The sequence below is a fragment of the Equus asinus genome, chromosome 7 (assembly GCF_041296235.1).
Source record: "Equus asinus isolate D_3611 breed Donkey chromosome 7, EquAss-T2T_v2, whole genome shotgun sequence".
Taxonomy (NCBI): domain Eukaryota; kingdom Metazoa; phylum Chordata; class Mammalia; order Perissodactyla; family Equidae; genus Equus; species Equus asinus.
The window spans coordinates 88915313-88934324 of record NC_091796.1 but is presented as its reverse complement, the minus strand read 5'-3'; the positions used below and the strand labels follow the sequence as shown (position 1 = coordinate 88934324).

At 42.7% G+C, this 19012-nt stretch overlaps 1 protein-coding gene across 5 annotated transcripts in view; it reads left to right on the top strand.

The window, feature by feature from the left end:
- The window catches only part of STON2 (stonin 2), a 138842-nt gene that overhangs the window by 75321 nt on the left and 44509 nt on the right, over window positions 1-19012 (top strand). For 2 of the 5 annotated variants that reach the window (XR_011504721.1, XM_044774142.2), the window contains exon 5: window positions 6584-6754. The exons of the other annotated variants lie outside the window; for them this stretch is intronic. Coding sequence is in view for 1 of the 2 variants with exons in the window: in XM_044774142.2 (XP_044630077.1) it covers window positions 6584-6754 (171 nt within the window). In the remaining variant the exon portion in view is untranslated. The remainder of the gene's footprint in view (window positions 1-6583; window positions 6755-19012) is intronic. 5 annotated transcript variants of the gene reach the window in all.

Below are 19012 nucleotides of genomic sequence, written 5' to 3'. Positions count from 1 at the left end.
GTGCGAGGTGGGTGGTATGCTGAGGCTCAGCAGGGTTAGACAAGTAGGGGAGTGCTTAGGAGCATCTCCATTAGACCATCGAGACTTCCTGAGACAGTAAGGATGGAGAGGTGGGTGCCTACGATAGTATGCTTCCCGCACCATGCCTGGACGGTGTTACGGTGTTAATGTTTCCCCTTTACCCTGTAGAAGAGGATGTTAATGTTTCTCCTCCCACCGCACCTCCCCCCCCCCCCCCGCCCCCCGCCAGATTCCATAAAGAGCATTCTCATTCCCAAGGTGTCAGTGCCAACAAGTTCTGTGGCTTCTGCCTACCTGCTTTTCAGGTAAAGCAGGCTTACCTGCTGGTACTTGCATAGCCTTTGAAGAGTGGATCATGGGCCCAGTTGATGCAAGACCTACGAATTAAAACTGATTCAGGTTCTTCTGTCTAGGACCCCTCCCTCCTCTTTCCTCTCTCTTTCTCATTAAACAGTTTAAGCCACAAGTAGGCTGATTGATGCATATCTTTGGTCTGGGTTCACTGGATATATTCATTTTCTAGGGCTGCCGGAACAAGTTACCACAAACCGGGTGGCCTAAAACAAGGGAAATTTATTCTCTCACAGTTCTGGAGGCTAGAAATCCTAAGTCAGTGTGTCAGTAGGGCCACGCTCCCTCAAAAGGCTGCAGGGAAGATTTTTTCCTTGCCTCTTCTGGCTGCTGGTGGTGACGAGCAATTTTTGGCATTTCTTGGTTTATGGAAGCACAACTCCTATCTGAGTCCGTCTTCCTATGGTCTTCCCTGTGTATCTCTGCGTCTCCCTCTTCCTCCTTCTAATACTCTAGTGATTGGATTTAGAGCCCACCGGAATCCAGTGTGACCTCATCTTAATTAGATTACATTTGCAAAGACTTTTTCCAAATAAGGTCACATTCACAGCTTCTGGGAGTTAAGATTTCAGCCTCACTTTTTGGGGGACACCATTATACTAGGTGAGCCCTCAGTGCACCTCAGGCCAAGTCAAATGTAATAACAGTACTAGTTTATCTTTCTGTTGGAGAAAAATATTTCCATTCCTACATACAATTAAATGTAAATTCTTGATCAGAGACTTTGTTTTGTTCACTTCTGTATTCCCAGCATCTTCGAATGTTAAAGCCATCATCAGCTTGGGACAAAGTAAAGCCAATCACTCCTTTATTTATTCACCTAACATTTATTGAGTGACTACTGTTTGCCAAGCAGTGTGCTCAGTATCGGGGAGACAATGGTGAAACCGGTAGTAACTACAATCTATTGAGCACCTGCTATTTTTTGGACACCAGAACAGGCTCTTTGCATACTTTATCATGAATCCTCACAAAGCCCTAAGGGAGGTATTATTATTTCCATTTTATAGGTGAGAAAACTGGGGGTAAGAATTTTAAAATTTTGATCGAAGTCACAGAGCTCACAAAAGACAAAATGAAGTTTGAATCTGAACGATGTGCTGTGGACCAGTCCTCCTCTCCCCTTTGATTGAAGGTTTCCGAATAGTGTTTCCCAGTTGTTTTCCCCAGAAATCTAATTGAGTAGGGTTTTTTTGTGTGTTAAACTGCATCATCTTTTTAGTATAATAGGTTTTAATGAAATATGTAGATAGAAAGGAATTGATATATCATCTAACATGACACCTCATGGCGAAAAACAGAAGTGGAAACATGTGCTTTCATTTCAGGTAAATATCAGCTTTTAGTAATAATAGTATCCCAGTTAATAAATGAAGATGTAGTAGGAGAAGATCATTTTCCAGTCCATATGAGCTAATACCTAGGCACTGATTCTTAACGGCTGCTAAGCACACAAAAGCAGAGGTCATCAAATATGAGTTGCCTCCTGATAGAAGTACACAAGGCCGCCCATCAACTAACTGTTCTGTCCAAAAATCAAATCTGAATTTGCCCAAGCCTATAACTACAAATTCATAGGAAACACAAGGGGCAGAGGAACATATTAAATCACACCGTCATGAAAATGTGGCTTGTGGGACAATCTGTATAACAGAAGAACCAGGTCAATTAATTTAACAAGGAAATTACAAGGAAGAAATAAAGATAGGAAAGAACTTTTAGATTAAAAAAGGCAAGGTTTATCAATCAATTGCAGGATTGATTTGAATAAAGTGCCCCAAAAAACCCCTTTAAGACATTTGGAGAAATTTTGATACTGACTGGATATTGGATAATATTTAAGTAGTTATAGGTCATTTTTTAGGTGTAATAACATCTTAGTTATGTTCACAAGCAGAATCTTCTAGAGAGACGTGCAGAAGTGTTTATGGATAAAATGATATGATACTGGGAATCCAGAGTGGGTAGGGATATAGGTGAAACAAGGTTTGATAGTTGTTGAAGCTGGTGGTGTATGTGTGGAGGTTTGTTACAGCTTTCTCTCCACTTTTATATGTTTGAAATTTTCCATAACAAAAGGTTTAAAAATAGTTTCATAATTATGCTGAAAGGAAGTAGTTCAGAAGGTCTGATAAAGCAAGAGGAATGGAAGAAAAGGTCTGTGTCCACATGAGACTAATCTGATCCATTTTCCACTAGCGTTGTGCTCACCTGCTAGTTAGTATTCTGATGGACCTACTTTGGGAACAGCAGCTGAGTAGACCGTGCGCTGGAGGATCATGAACAACGGAAACAACTCGGTTCCTCTGTTGAAGCAGTTACCACGCCGCACTGCCAACACATTTAGAGAGCCAGAAGCAGAGATGGTCACTACCTGGTATTTGGGCGGACTCCGCTGATTACAAAATGTTTTACCTACTCGTTTCAGTTAATCTTCAATTCCAACCTTGTGACGTAGATGATATTATCCTCACTGGGGAGACCAGGGAGCTAGAACTCCAACCTGTGACTTGGCTGGAGCCGAAGTAGCAGAGTGGGGACCCAAGTGCCACTGTTCCTTCCCCACTCCTGACTGCTGAGCAGCCAAAGCAAGCGTTTGTATCTTCTTAGTGTGTGCCTGTCAGAGCAGGGCTGCACTGTCTATGTCAGGTGCAGACTTCTTTCTGAATAGATGGACACGGTTGAATGTACTTGAGAATAAGAAACAACACACTGGACATGAAGATTATGCTAAATTAGTGAGTAGCTTGGGGGACAAATAGCCCCCAAAGTGAGTAAGCTCCTACCACCTTCTAGGCACTGTGCCAAAAGTTATAGTCTAGTGTTGGGTGGGCATCAAAGCTGGAGGAGGGAATGAGTTAGGTTCTCTGTTCTTTTGATTTTTTTTAACGCTTAGAGTAAAATGTGTAGTATCCACTTAACTATAACCACACTAAAGGAATGTGAGTCTGTCTCCTTCCTTCCTTCTCTCAGTCTGCCCCTCTGTGACTTCCTTCACCTTCAAAGCTTTCCTTGCTTGGGAAGGTGGATGGGGAGCAAAGAAAAAAGATAAAGAGAAATTGGCTGGAGGATCATGTCAAAGCATGGGCACCCCAAACCAGGCTGAGGCCCTGACTGATGTCTCAAACGATGGAGAAGCTCCTGCAACTGTGTAAGGGGGAAAGAACCCAGTGGATTGATTTTGAAGGCCTCTTGGTCTTTACAGGAAAATATGTTGAGAGAATAAGAAGATATTGATTTACATTATCCCTGGACAGTTTTTCTAAGAGAAATGTCAGTCAAATCATTCCTCAAATGACCTTTTAAATTCTAAGGGGGGCAGGGGAAGCTATTTCTAATTAAATGTTTGATGCTTATTCTAACTTGTATATTAATATTATGTCAGGTCTGTGATATGATATGTTCTGTATGTGCATGTGGAATATGCTGGAGTCCCTTGTGCATCATATGGGGTTCAAATGTATGCACCTTTAGAAATTGTTTCCTGAGACAGGATGACAAGATATGTGCCCTTAGAGAAGACCCACAGGTTTTCTGAATATTATTTCATTTGTCAGTAAAAAAGAGGGGTTGTAGGAGCCAATTTTTATATCTGAGTCAGGAAACATCATTTTGCTATTTAAAATGATTGTGGGATTTGTGGTATCTCTGTTTTACAAGATCTTTGGAATTTATAGAAAGCCAAGGTGAGAGGGAACAGAACCCCCAATTACAACATTATTCCTAAGGGAAAATGGGACCTACTTTACAATGCCACCTTGAGGAATACATAGTAGCAAAGATCAGGGTTGCCGACATCAGTTGACCTCATTGATACAACTTCATAAAAACTTCGGTTTATTATGCACTTGTGTGCTGGGTGTGCACTCTGAGATGGCTCTCTTGATCTGTATAATGGGGCTAATAATAATACCTGCTTCATAGGGTTGTTGAGAATAAGCCTTCGTCAAATTAATACATACAAAGCATTAAGAAAAGTGCCTGGCACAGAGTAAGTGCTCAATAAGTGGTGGCTGAGGTGTCATTGTCGTCATCATCTTTGTTATGCTCCTCACAACAACCTGTGGTGTGATTTAGGTCTTAGGGTCCTCCCCATCCTATACATGACTGTCAAGTTTGGAGGTTACACAGAGCTGGGAAGGGAAGCCAGGTGTTCTGACATTGAGTCACAAAGCATACTGTGACCCATGTGGGGGACCTTTTTATAAAGCAGTAATCCCATATTATAGATCTGTCTTTTACTATTCTTGTCTCTGATTTGTCTGTAGTAATCCTATATGCTGATATGGAAAATCTCAGATACATTATTAAGTTTAAAAAGAAAGTACCAAATAACACATCATGGTTGTACTTTAGTCCTGGTTGTGTTATTTTTAAAAGGATATTCAGATATGCTTTAATGCATAAACATTTCTGAAGCAGATAAGAAATTCCTAACAGTTATTACTTTTGGGGAGTGGGACTGGTTGTTAGAGAGAGTAGGTAGATTTTTACTTTTTATTTTATATCCTTATATACTGTTGGAACTTTTTTGTTATAAATTATTTTTATAAGTTCAAAAAATTTAGAAAAATAAAAGGGCTAGAGGAGATGTAGTGTCTTAGTCCATTCAGTCTGCTGTAATAAAATACCACAGACTAGGTAACTTAGAAACAGAAACTTCTCATGGGTCTGGAGGCTGGACGTCTGAGATCAGGGTCAGCATGGTCAGGTAAGGGTCCTCTTTTGGGCTGCAGACTTCCCTTGTATCCTCACATGGTGGAGGGGGCTAGGCAGCTCTGTGGGGTCTCCTTTATAAGAGCGCTAATCCTATTCATAAGGGCTCCACCTTCATGATCTAATCACCTCCCAAAGGCCCCACTGCCTAACACGATCACATTGGGCATTACGATTCCCACATGTGGATTTGGGGAGGACACAAACATTCAGACTGTAGTAGCGGGGTAGAAAAAACAACAATAACCCATCTCTGTAACAGTGTTTCCCAAACCCAGAGGATCCCCTCCTTCCAAGCAAAAAGCTTTGGGGACAGAAACCTGGCATTCTTTAAGTCCTGGGCCTCAGATCCACATATGTATTAGCATATTAAAGGCTGTGAGAAGCTACAGTAAAGAAAGTTTTATTACACCTGTTAATATCCTGCAGAATTTTCTTTCAAGGCATAGCAGTTTCGGGAATGGTATAAAAATTCTTCAAAAGGTGACTTAGCCTTAGGTCAACTACAAGTGGAAGAAAAGTGAGTATTTCTTCAAGAATGGTGGGAGACATGCCTGGTGGTTTCATGGGGTCTTATATTCAGGCAAACTTGGGTCCAAATCCTGGGTTTTCCATTCATTGGCTGTCTGAGCCTTAACCAGGTTACCTAACATCTGGGTCTCAGTGTACTCACATGTGAAAGAGGAAGACTGATACCTCCCTCATAAGGGCATTTTCAGGATTGAATGAGCTAAGCGCCTGGTCCATAGTTGTACTCAGAAGTGTTGGTTTCCTTCTCCTCACTCTCGGCTCCATCGCTCCGTCTCCTTCTACTGTAATACTGCTGTGCCTATACTGCTGTGCCTTACCCACACTTACCAAAACAGACAAAAAGGATTCCCTCCATTTATGAAAGGCTTCATTTCAGGATTTATCAAAGGCCAGGCTATCCAGTAACAAGTTCTTGCATTTTCAATGTGGATCCATTTCTAAAATCTTGATATTTCCAGATACCTATTTCAAGAATGTGCCTCTTATACAAGGCAAACGATCCTGTTTCTCTAAAACTTAGAGTCTAAAAGATAGAGAAATTCATTGTGTAAATCACCTCCAGGTTTGCTTGCTCCAGGCCATTCCAGGGCCCTGCACCAAGGTTGCCCCTCACTCTCATTTCCTGTGCCAGTGTTAATGCTCAAACAGTGGAAACAAATTTCAAGGTTAAATCTTAAAGTATGTGTGCTAAAAAAGCATTGCCTTTTCAAAGTAACCTTTGCATTAAGCTCTTGGAATCTAATTATCCAAGTGTTATTTGCCTCCCTAAAGTACCCATGCCTGTGCAGACTGAGTTTAAAGTTCAGGAAGTATTAACAAAAGGAATCAGAAGCAAGATCTGGCGCCCAGCCTCTGAAGAATCTCCCTGTCTGCGCCCTGCCTCTCCCTCCTCCTGGGTGTGCCTGCCTGCGAAGGCCAGTGAGTAACCTGCACATTTTTTTTCATCTTGGCCCTTCCCACCCAGACGAGAGGACGGAGTGGCAGACAGGCAGGCAGACGGCGGTGAGTCCTGTTCAAGCATGCACGGAGCATACCTCCACCCGCACCCACATCCCGGACCCCTCGCCACCCTCGCCTCACCCCAGGAGGAGCCAGAGCCCGGGCAAGGGTCTGGAGGGGGCCTCCTCCCCCAATGGTAAGGGCTGCCAGCTGCGGGACTCCATTCATTTTGTTTGCAATGGTGTTGGCTTTTCTTTTCCATTGTGTTTAGATGGGAGAGTTTCTGATAGAGTTGAAGGTGTTTTGTTTGGTTGATTGGTTAGTTCTCGGTGGTCCCAAGACAAAGAAATGTCTTTTCCCAGCAGGGTTTATTAGAACTTGTAACCTGATACCCTAGCCTTCAAACAAAACTTAACATACTAATTACCTCTAGTTAGTGCAACTTACCCTTTCAGCCCTGTAGTAAAAAACCCTACCTTGCTTACCAAATAGGTTTTGAAGAAGGAAAAGTGCTAAGGATTGTGGGCCTTTAATACATGGCACCTCTGACTAACTGAAAAGTCAAGTAATTGTTATCATAGCTTTAAAATAGACTAAGATGACAGTTTGTCTCAAAACAAGCAAACAGAAAACCCTATTTAAAAGATTTCAATGTTGAATGAAAGATGCCAGCAGAGGGGTCTGAGTAAAAGAGTTAATGGATAAGTTGGTCTAATTAAACATATATGAACTTGGAGGTATTGAATTAAATCTGTGGTGCTCTGGGACAGAAAAAGTCAGTTCAATGTGGGATTCATGTGGGACTTCAGGGAGAAAACTGAGATCTTTGTATAGTGTGTGGAGAATTCTTTGAGCCGAGGGTCGGAAGGCAGATGGAGGAGGCTGGGAAGCAGGTTTTCTGCGTGGGGCTGGTGCCAAGAACTTCTCCCTCAATTGCTGTGGGTGAGAGAGTAATTCAGAGTAATCTAGGCGCTGCATTGTTAATAGCCTTCTGAGTTTCAAATATTTATTCTCAACACAAGCCGTTGATTGCACTGGCATGTGAAGGAATAAAGCTGCTGCCTCTGGTTCCTGGCCTAGCCCAAACTTTAATACCTGGGAGATTTCACGAAAAATGCTGTAGGAAAGATCAGGCTATGCGTAATGTTAATTTGATACTACACTCCTACAGTAGATTGAGACGGCCCTCTTTTTTTAACAGCCATGAGAAATTACATTGTGATTATATTAGTGTGTGTTGATGCTGAGCTTAGGTGTTTTGTAGGAGAATGGCATAGGCAAGTGCAATAGAAATTGCCCAAACCAGAGGCGCTCCCATGATACATGTGAAAGTTTAGCCTGTGCCCAGGTGTCTCTGTAAATGCAGCACGTGTTCTTTCTTGGCACCGTGGTGCAGGCAACTTAAGGATGCTCTGTAAGGAACAACCTATACTTAATATAACATAGGTTTTTAGAGCAGCAGTAAACAATAGCCCTAAAAAATAGTGTACCAAGAAGGATGTGAAGTCGCTGTGTGTGCCCGTGCGTGTTGAAGTGGGAGGGGCACAGGTAGGGTGACAGTCCTCTTCTTAGAGTGCATACCTCTAAGCGTCAGGAGAGTACAGTATGTCTTCTGCTGAAAAGAAATCAGTAATTCTCCTTCATTGTCATTATCAATGTTCCTGTGGTGATAATGCCAGTAGTTTGCCTTCTTATAGCTTTGGTTTCCCCTTGGCTAATTAATCAAAAGCGTAGATTGACTCCAGCCCAGTCAGCCAGCTTATTAGAAGATGATCCAAGGATGCCACTTACTTTGTTGCCAAGTGAGCAAGAGACGGAGGTGGGAACCATTACGATGATTTTGGCTGGAGTTGAGACGTTTAAATTTGTGACTCTCTTCAGTTGTGATTGAAAAACAAATGGATGCCACTCCAAGCCACCTGCGGAGTGAAGAGCATTGATAGCCATTCTGGCCCTCAGAAGCATTTGCACTTTGGATAACTATGCATTACGGTATAAAAACATCACCATACCTACCAAAACTTTCTCTCCCAGATCCAGTGCCCAGGAATAGAATACAGTTTAGAAGAGTGTGGGTGTGGCCTGTTCTGCTTGTTTTTGGAACTTCCTAGGGTTTCTTCATAAGCTAAATTGAATGCAATATCTTCTTTAATTTGGCTTTTTTGAGGTGTCTTTATGGTGACTTTTGCGTTTCTTTTTATTTCATTGTGTTTTTCATCCACTCCTGTTGTTTAGTCTGTTAAGTAGTGATCCTGCAAAGCAGACTGAAACTAACCACATAAAATAGGCACTTAGGGGCCAGCCCAGTGGTGCAGCGGTAAAGTTCACACGTTCTGCTTCGGCGGCCTGGGGTTTGCCGGTTCGGATCCCGGGTGTGGACATGGCACCACTTGGCAAGCCATGCTGTGGCAGGTGCCCCACTTATAAAGTAGAAGAAGATGGGCACGGATGTTAGCTCAGGGCCAGCCTTCCTTAGCAAAAAAGAAAGAGGAGGATTGGCAGCAGATGTTAGCTCAGGGCTAATCTTCCTCCAAAAAAAAAAAAAGCACTTAAACCTTGCATTTCAGCTGTGTGTGCTTTCTCCTCCTCTCTGCATCCCCTCCAGAGAGCCTTCAGGCACTCCCCAGCCCTGGCCACTTCTCTGCTATCCTATTTTCTGGTTTCTGGGATTCTGTTCTACCACCTTCTGCTGTCCCAAGTAGATGTTAAGAGAATTTGAGTGGAGCTGACCAGAAGGTCATGGTCATTTTTCTAAAAAACAGAAAACAGCACCTTAGTTGTAATGATGCTGTAATAACTGGTGTACATCCCAACCAGGCTGCTTCCATCTTAGGGCCTGGGTCAGGGGAAATAGTTGTGGATTCAGCCACTGTAGTTTTAGTGCTTTTCCTAAGTGGTCACAGTCGGGGCAAGGGTGTGTGGAGTAGGGAGGTGGAGTGAGGAGGGCATAGCCAGCAGCTGGTGGCTAAAATATAATTAGCCTCAGCCTGTAATCTTCAGTGAGCTCCAGTTTCCTGCTCCTCAGGGCTGTTTTCTGGTCTTGTGTGTTATCTCTTTCCTGTAATATTTCTTACCCGTTGGCGCTCCTCATGTTAATGCTGTGGGGTCAATTGGAGAGTGTAGCCCTAATGATCGTTTGGTTACATTTCATCTGTAGACACGTCCTAAGCCAGGAAGAGACATCACAGAGAGACTTGCTTGGAACAAGTACTCATAAGGATGACGTGTCATCCACATCATTTTTAAAAAACCTCGAGGGGGCCGGCCCCGTGGCCGAGTGGTTAAGTTTGCGCGCTCCGCTTCAGTGGCCCAGGGTTCGGATCCTGGGCGTGGACATGGCACCACTCATTAGGCCATGTTGAGGCAGCATCCCACATGCCACAACTAGAAGGACCCACAACTAAAATACACAACTATGTACTGGGGGGATTTGGGGAGAAAGAAACAGGAAAAAAAAAAAAAGATTGGCAACAGTTGTTAGCTCAGGTGCCAATCTTTAAAAAAAAACCTCGAAGGGTAATATAAAATAGTGCTGAGAGCAAATAGATTTCTTTTGCTTTAGTTTGAGACCAAGATCTTGAGGATTAAGTCAGGTGTGTGTGTGTGTGTGTGTGTGTAGCCAGGAGTAGAAATGAGGAATATCAGGAGAGACGTCAACCTGAAGATGTTAGAACTTTTGAGATTAGGGTGGAAGCTTTGGCCCACACTTAGAAATCACGTGTGTCCGGAGGCGATATTTTTCTATTAGATTATGTAATAGATTGATTGCAGAAATGGCCCCAATTATTCTCCTCTTTGCATTTAGTCTCTTGTGATATCACTTTGTAGCTCCTCTTATCAAGAGTTAGGGTCTGTTTCCCCAGCCCCTGAATCTGGGCTTGGCCTGGTAACTTGCTTTGTCCAGTAGAATGCACAGAAGTAAAGGTGTGCTTGTGTACCGGTCCCCAGCCTAGATCTTAAGAGGCCTTACACACTTCTGCTTGCTCCCTTGGAATCCAGCCCAGTCATCATATGGACACTCCCGGCCTCACTTGCTGTGGCTCTGAAACCTTTATCATCCCAGCTGACAACGATCTTACACCAGGCATGTGAGTGAGGCAATCCTAGACCAGCCAGCTGACCTCAGACACATGAGTGGGCCCAGGAGAGATCAGACAGACAGATCCAGATCCACAGATTCATGAGCAGTAATCAGTGCTTATTGTCTTAAGCTGCTGAGTTTTGGAATGGTTTGTTATGTTAACAGTAACTAACGGATACGTGTGGTCACCTGGAGATGATCCCTCTGTGTTCACTTTTGGGTCTATTAATGTCATCACAAATGCTTAGTGGAACTCAGTGTAAGAGATTCAGTCATTGGATGAGGGGTTGTGTGAGATGGGACGGGGTTCCCCAGTTCTTGTGATGATCAGCATTACTTTGAGACCTTTTTAACGTGTTGCATCTGTGTTAGATGCCTGGGCCTTGTACCAAAGTAGTCAACTAAATGTCTATAGATGGGGTCTAGGAATCTGTAATTTAGAAAGCTCTGGTGATTGGCTGGGATTTAAAACCAATAATCCAATGGTCTTGTCAGTCCATTCCGTTACTGAAAGATGCAGTGATTGCAGATCATCTGTACTTAGGCAAATAACACTCAGGTGGTTCAGAGTTCATTACTGACTTGGTACTTCCGGCTGTGTAAGTAAACTTTATAATCACCTTTGGGCAAAAGTACATTACTGACTTGATCCTAGGTGGGAAAAAATTCACAGGTGCAGATTGATGGCTGGAATTGTGTATTGTTTACCATTGTATTCCCTGGGATTTAGAACATGGTATGGACTCTATGAGTAAATCTTGGGCATTGAGGCTGTGTTAGGACCCTGCTTTGAAGACTTTATAGTCTAATAGGGAAAAAACCTCAGTGATCCATTACTTGTTTCGTATGAAGAAAACAAAACACAGTGTTTTAACGCTTAAACTACAGGTGAATTTTTACTATGGTGGGTATATCAGTTAGTTGTTGCTGCAATAATGCTGTGTTACAAACAACCACAAAATCTCAGTGGCATACAACAATATGCTTTTAGTAACCCCTATGTCTGCAGGTTGGGGTGGGGAGAATCAGCTGTTCTTGGCTGGGCTCAGTTGGGGATGGCTTTACTCCATATGTCCCTCACTCTCCTCCTAGGACCTGCTGTTAGCTTGAGCATGTTCTTCTCATGGCCATGGCAGAGAGACAAGCAAGCTCATTTCAAGCTTCTGCTTATGCCATTAACCTGTTAACATCTTGTTGGTCAAAGCAAGTCACAAGGCCAAGTCCATTGTCAAAGGGCAGGGAAGTAGATATTTGCAGGGAGAAACAGCAAAGTCATGTGGCAAAGGGCATGGATTCTGAGAGGGGTGAAGAAATAGGGCCATTATTGTAAGCTTCTGTAGGGGGGGAAGGGCATGGCACGAAATTGCACTTTGTCCTGCTTAGAAAAGCTGGTGACACCATAGCTGGAGCCCAGAGTAACCAAGAGGCAGAAAGTGTCCATCTTCTGGAAGTAACCTATTCTTTGTAACGTGGAAGTAAGCATCGGACTCTTTGCTATGATCTATACAATGGAATTTTAAAGGGAAAAGAATTCTTGCAAGTACCTCAAACTTGATAGGTACAGAGACATCACTGGAATCCCAACAGAATGCCTCCATTTCTATTCTCACACCATCCTGCAAAATGTGAAGGGTCTGGGTCACTGGGCTTGGTTGTCCACTGTCCACTTCCAGGATGGGCATTAATTGGAGTGGAGTCATTACTTTAGATCATATAACATCCCTTTACTAACATCACTTCTTTCTTAGACAAAAAGAAACCAGTTTCCATCTATTCTGAACATTTGAGACCTTTACGCAAACCCTGGCCCAACACTGCAGAGGTTAAAGGAGATTTGAGTGGACATTCCTCCCTGATGGCCCGTCTTCCCTTGATTTGTTTGGTGAAAGGCTTGTAGCCTGTGCCTCTGGTTGAGATAGGAAACCAGTGTTCTAAAATAGGATTGAGGGGTTGGCCCAGTGGCGCAGCGGTTAAGTGCACACGTTCCGCTTCTCGGCGGCCCGGAGTTCGCCGGTTCAGATCCCAGGTGTGGCCATGGCACCGCTTGGCAAAAACCATGCTGTGGTAGGCATCCCACATATAAAGTAAAGGAAGATGGGCATGGATGTTCGCTCAGGGCCAGTCCTCCTCAGCAAAAAGAGGATTGGCAGTAGTTAGCTCAGGGCTAATCTTCCTCAAAAAAAAAAAAAAGATAAAATAGGATTGAGGTTCTCAAATATTTTCTGGGACAGAAACCGTGTTTTAGAGTGTTACATAGAAAAATAATGGAGTACTTGATTCCAGGCCACTGATTTATAGGCATTGCTATAGATCATTCTGTGCTTTTGAATCTGCATGGCGTATCAAATTTACCTCTGAGGAAACTGAGGTACAAAGGATTATGTAACTTCCCTGAGACCACATCTACTGGCCAAATGAGATTGGCAACCTGTCCTCTTAGTTTTTTAGCTTTTGCTTGGCAAGCTGATCGATGCTGCCTTGTTTCACAAAAAGCCTATGAGGATATCATTACCTACTGAGTTTATCCTCCTGAGAAACCCCACCCTCCTGGTATTTATGCTCCATGGGAAACAAGGAATCTAGCAGGAAGGTGTTCAGTAATATGAGATTTCCACACCACAATGTTAGGGAAAGTAAGCTGGATTGTAGGTCATTTCTAAATTGTATTTCCTTCGTTACCATCTTGACCAGAGAAATACATCGGAGTAGAGATTGTTTAGCAATCTTCCCAGGGTCCTCGTAACTGTGCTTCTTTTGCATATTTTCTGAGCTCTCACCTGCCATTTCTGTTGCTTGGTGACTGTTCAGCAGTTGCCTGCAATCGTTCTCTAACAAGCTGTTTGTATTTTATGTGGAAAAGTGATTTGATTAAACAACTCATTTAAACTAATGCTTTGTAGGAGGCATGATATGATTGGAGCAGGCATTTCTAGTGGTATTTTTGTCAAATTAACACATGTGAACATATAATTACAGTGGTGCCGAATATATAGAGTCTGCCACAATTCATGTATGAGCTGGTTATCTTGGATAGGTGGTCTCCATTCTGGTGATGGCTTTGCTGAAAACCACATGTGTCTCCCATGTAACACTGATGCTGCATAGTACATTGTTATTTGAGCATTGACTTAATATCCTGCCCCTCCTCTTGCTCAATGCCAAGGGCCATGTCTGCATTGTTTACCACTGAAAACCTAGGAGCCAGCATAATGGAATCTAAATAAATAGCTATTGGATGAATGAATGAGTGATTGAATGCTAAGACTATGACGTCCAGCTCCTAAGAAAAATGTAGGCTTCTTCCCAGGTGTTTCTGCCCCTAAGAAAGGGCAGTGAAGGGTTAATGTTCTCTTTGGAAGCTAGAGGGATTTGGATATGGATCAGAGCAGAGCTGCTTGAATCACATTCTTTCTGCTACTATAGCAACAGGTTGAGAATTCTGCCGGCATTGTCGCCTGCCTGCCTGCCTGCCTACGTTGGAAATGCCTGTGTGCAAGCGACTTCATTGTCTGGGGGGACAACTGTTTTTTTCTATGATGTTTCAATGAAGCAGCTTCTTTGCAAAGACAAAGAGGCCAACACAAAGCAAGGGCTAAGAATCATGAAAAGGCAGAGAAAGATCTTGTTTTGATTGGAGGGACATTTCCAATCTTTTGTCCCCTGAAGACGTATGGGGTGGGGAAGGAATTGAAGTTTAATCTGTAGTCAATAGCATCTTTTTCTCCCTTCTTAATGAGGCCTCTCTTCTGAGAGACACCCCCTGGCAACATTTGGAAAACCTTCTCTTACTATCATTGCTTAATGAATAGTGATAATTAAGCCCTTGGATTATTGCCCGTATGCCAGAATGGACCAGAATGTAGGTTTTTCCCTCTGCATTTCCTGGTTCTTCTAATCACCACTGTAGTTGCGTTGTTTACTGAGAAGGAAGGACAAGCTAACTGAGAATGAGAAAAGGAGGTGTTAGTTTTTACTTGGTGTAGCAGTGTCGTAAAGAGAGGAAAGAAAATGGGAAAAATGCTGGGGAAAGTTGCTTAGGCGGTATTAACTTCCCAGAAGGCTTCACAGGCTTTTAAAAAATGCCCAGCCTGGTACTCAAGGCTGCTTCTTGTGTCATCTCAGGTTTGGTGATGATCAGAGCTCAGGGGTCTTGGAGTTCTTGCTGGGCTCCTGGATGAAATCAGTAGACCTTAAATATCACTTTGGGTTGATTTATCACATTGCTAAAGTACTGTTGTCACTTTGACATCTTGTTTTCACTTTGTATGCAGGCGGGGAAATCAGCTTGGCTCACTCTTTGTTCCTGGTTTACAAATACATTTTGGTCAAAAGTACTTGAACATATCGAGCCATTCTTCAGAAGCAGCACTGAATTCTTTTATTAAAAGTTCAATTTTAAAAACCTTTTGTCCCCGACCCACAGCATTCTATTTGAATATGGGATAAGCCCCTGGTCTTTATGTCTCAGAGGCCCATCATCACTGCCTTTAAGTCTGTTGTGGCCACTGAAACTGCCGTTCTGTTGCCGTGTGGTCCAAAGGGCTCTGGGCTAGGAGCCAGGAGCCCGGGGGTCTAGTCCTACTGGAGTGGCCTTGGGCAGCTCATACGGGATTTTAATTCCTTTATATGTAAAATGAAAGATTTGGATGACATTTCTAGGATTTCTTTCACATCTCTCCCACACACACAAAAAGTGGTACTCCAGTTGTTTTAAAAGTAGAAAAGCCTTTGCTTTGTTGAACTTCTTATGATGTGCAACTCTGTTAACTCCTACTCATTCTTCAGATCTCTGCTGCCATGTTGCCTCCTCAGGGAAGCCTACCCTGACCCCCAGGCTGGATCAGGACTCCTGGGCATATGTTGGCTAATAAGTGTGTTCTTTTTCTTCATTACACTTATCACAGTTTGTACTTATCTATTTCTTGGGGGCTTTTTTGGATCAGTTTTCTCTCTCGTCATGACACTGAGGACTCTGTGAGAAAGTACCCAATCTGTTTTGTTTACCATTGATTCTACATGTAGGAGCCACTCAGTAAACATTTGTTGAATGACTGACGGTGCTGCGTTCGGCTTTATGGAGAGTGCAAAGATAATTATATCACAGTCTCTGCCCCGAGGATCTTCAGATTGACATTGCCAATTTCTCTTCTCTACCATCCCACCCTACACCCAACATATGTTGCAAGCAATTGAAGCAAAACAATTTTTTGTTTTGTTGTTTTGTTTTGGGTTTTTGTCATTGATCTGATCATTAGATAGGTTTAAACTTTCCTTGATTGGACTGTTTAGTCTTTTGAGACAGAATCCATGAAATGAAGCAAGGTCCTGGAAGGAGATTGTGGGAGATAGTATATAGAATGGAAGTGGTGGACAAAAAAGAAGGAAGAAAAGAGAAAGAGAGAGGGAGGGAGAAAGAGATGAGAAGGAGTGGGGGGAGACAGAGACAACAAGAAAGACAGTGAAAACATGGGCCTATGTCTTTTTAATTAATTTGCCTGTAAGTGTCCTTTTTTGACTGCCAGGCTTTACAAGCAAAGACATGTTTCTTAAATAGAATTCTTACCTGAAGTGTTGAGTAATGGCACAAAGAGTTTGCTACTAAAGGTGATTATAAACACACAAAAAGTAGACTGGACTCCAGAAATCTCTTTGCTTTAAACACCAGAAAGTTACTGTTTTCAAAAGGATTGGCAGGTTCCTGTAAACCAGGACAGTTACGATGAATACAGGCAAATGCATCATGAAACCAGAGCCAGCCAGTACACATTTAAACAGTGAGGGGCAATTTGATTTTAAACAGCAAGCCTAGTCTAGATGCCGCCAGGAAGAAAGAGCAAGAATTCCTTAGGTTGGAGGTGTGATGGATGTTCATGAGCCAGGTACAGAGGCGTGGGGGGAAGTTGATTGAATTAGAAGATAGAACTCCTTTTGGGCTCACTGAGTTTGCAGTTTGTAGGAGAAGTGACTTAGGGGAGTTTTACTAATTAAATTAAGTTTCAGTAGAAAGCATGAAATCTCTAGCTTCAGAAAGCCAAAGCTCTGAATTTATCTTGAGAACAGGTATAGATACAGAGTATGGGTAGGTGAGATATATAAAGTTTCTCTTCTGACTCTTCTCCCTAGAGAGGTTCAGCTTTAATGGCAAAGGACGGCCTTTCCCTGCATAGTTGTCCCTGCTTCCCTTTCTCACCAATACCCACAGGCACAGAGGGTGTCAGTACCCTGCCTTTGTGCTTGGTCCAGCTAGGAGCTTAAACCCCAGCCAGACGGTATCCCTCGCAAAGCCATTTCAGGAAGAGAAGAATGGCTAACACAATCACATAATCTCTCTTCTTTATGGGGAGGAAAGAATTTTAGCCAAGAATGCAAGGTGTGCCTATAGGCTTTGTGCCTACACTGCACAAATGCTAGACACACACACTCACACACACACGTATGTCCATTCTGCTTGTTTGCTTACTTAGGCTGAGACAGTGTGGTATGCCATGTTGGCCAAAGACTAGGAAATAACTGTTGGGTTGACACGTAGCCAAACCATAAAGCTCTTATGCCTCACTGGGCAATATTAATTGGCTACTCCTTCATTTACAAAAATATACACAACAAAGATAATATGTGGGAATATGGTGCTTTCCTACTTGATGTCCCCTGGCTAGTTAGGTCCAGAGAAGGCCAGCTGTCAGCCGTCTCTTGGTTTCCTAGGGCTTGGCCTCTTTCTAGACCTGTCAGGAATAAATAACACTGTAACAAAATTCTTTACAAAGCAAATCCCTTTGTTTTTAGTGGCAAAGCCTCTCTTAAATCTCAGCTCTTCTATTTCCTAACTGCACAATCTGGGCATGTTATTTAACCTCTTCTGCCTCATTTTCTTCATCTTTATATTATATAGAGTTAATTATAGCTCTCGTAGGGTTTTTGTGAGAAGCAAATAAAATCGTCTAAGAAAAGTTTTTTGCAGGGCCTGGCACAGAGTATGAATTTAAAAATTGTTATTGTTTTTAATCCAATAAAGAAATATTTCCACCTTTTCTTTTTTCCTTTGCCCCTCCTGTTAGAAACACCCCTTGACATTTGGTGCTTCTCAGTATCAGGGTCTGTTTCTGAGTAGGGAGGGGAGAGCAGAGCAGAGATTGTTGGGCAAGAGTTGGGGTGGTGGTGACCTATTGCCATATTCTTCTACTCACTTCTATTCCATTGCTCTTTCCAGTATACCATCCTATTTCGTTACCTGTTGATGACCAGATACAAAACTCGTTGCAATGCAAAAAGGAATACAAATTTCATTCTGCTTTTCAGGAAGTGATCATTTAAGTTCCAGGCTCACATTCCTCTGTTCTCCAAGTCCTTTACATGCACTTGCTGTTCAGCTCAAATCCTCGCTCACACCAACCACGTGAGCTGATGCCTAATACAGCACAAGTGCTCTAGAGATATCAGTGGTACCAGTTGATCTGATCATGGAAGACAGAGGTAGTTGTTGAACCATTTGGCGCTTAGAAGAAGACACTTTTAAAGAGTCAAAAATCTCTGGATAAATACCCAGAAGTGGAATAGCTGGATCATATGGTAGTTCTATTCTTAATCTTTTGAGGAATCTCCATACTTTTTTCCATAGCGGCTGCACTAGTTTACATTCCCACCAGCAGTATGTGAGAGTTCCCTTTTCTCCACATCCTTAATGTGAAAACACAAATGCATAAAGATACATGCACCCCTATGTTCATTGCTGCTTTGTTCACAGTAGCCAAGACTTGGAAACAACCTAAGTGCCCATCAGAGGACAAATGGATAAAGAAGATGTGGCATGTATATACAATGGAATACTACTCAACTGTAAAAAAGACGTAATCTTGCCATTTGCGACAACATGGATGGGCCTTGAGGATATTATACTAAGTGAAGTAAGTCAGGTGCAGAAAGTCATATACTATATGATTTCTCTCATAAGTGGAAGGTAAAAACAACCACAACAAACAAACACATAGCTACAGAGACTAGACTGGTGGTTACCAGAGGGGAAGGATGGAGGGAGACGGGGTGAAAGGGGTGATAGGGCACATGTGTGCAGTGATGGATGGTAATTAGTCTTTGGGTGATGAACATGATGTAGTCTACACAGAAATTGAACTACAATGATGTACACCTGAAATTTATGTAATGTTATAAACCAAAGTCACCTCAATTAAAAAAAAAGTCAAAGAGCAGGTCAAGTATCCAACTTTCTGAGCCATCCAATCTCCCGGGACTTTCAGACTTGAGAGGAAGAGATGTGAATCACAGACCTGGAAGGAAGACACAGGGGAAAGGAAATAGGAGATTTCCTGTCCATCTCTGTCGTGAAAGAGCTGTCAGTACAATTTGGCTGAAGAGCAT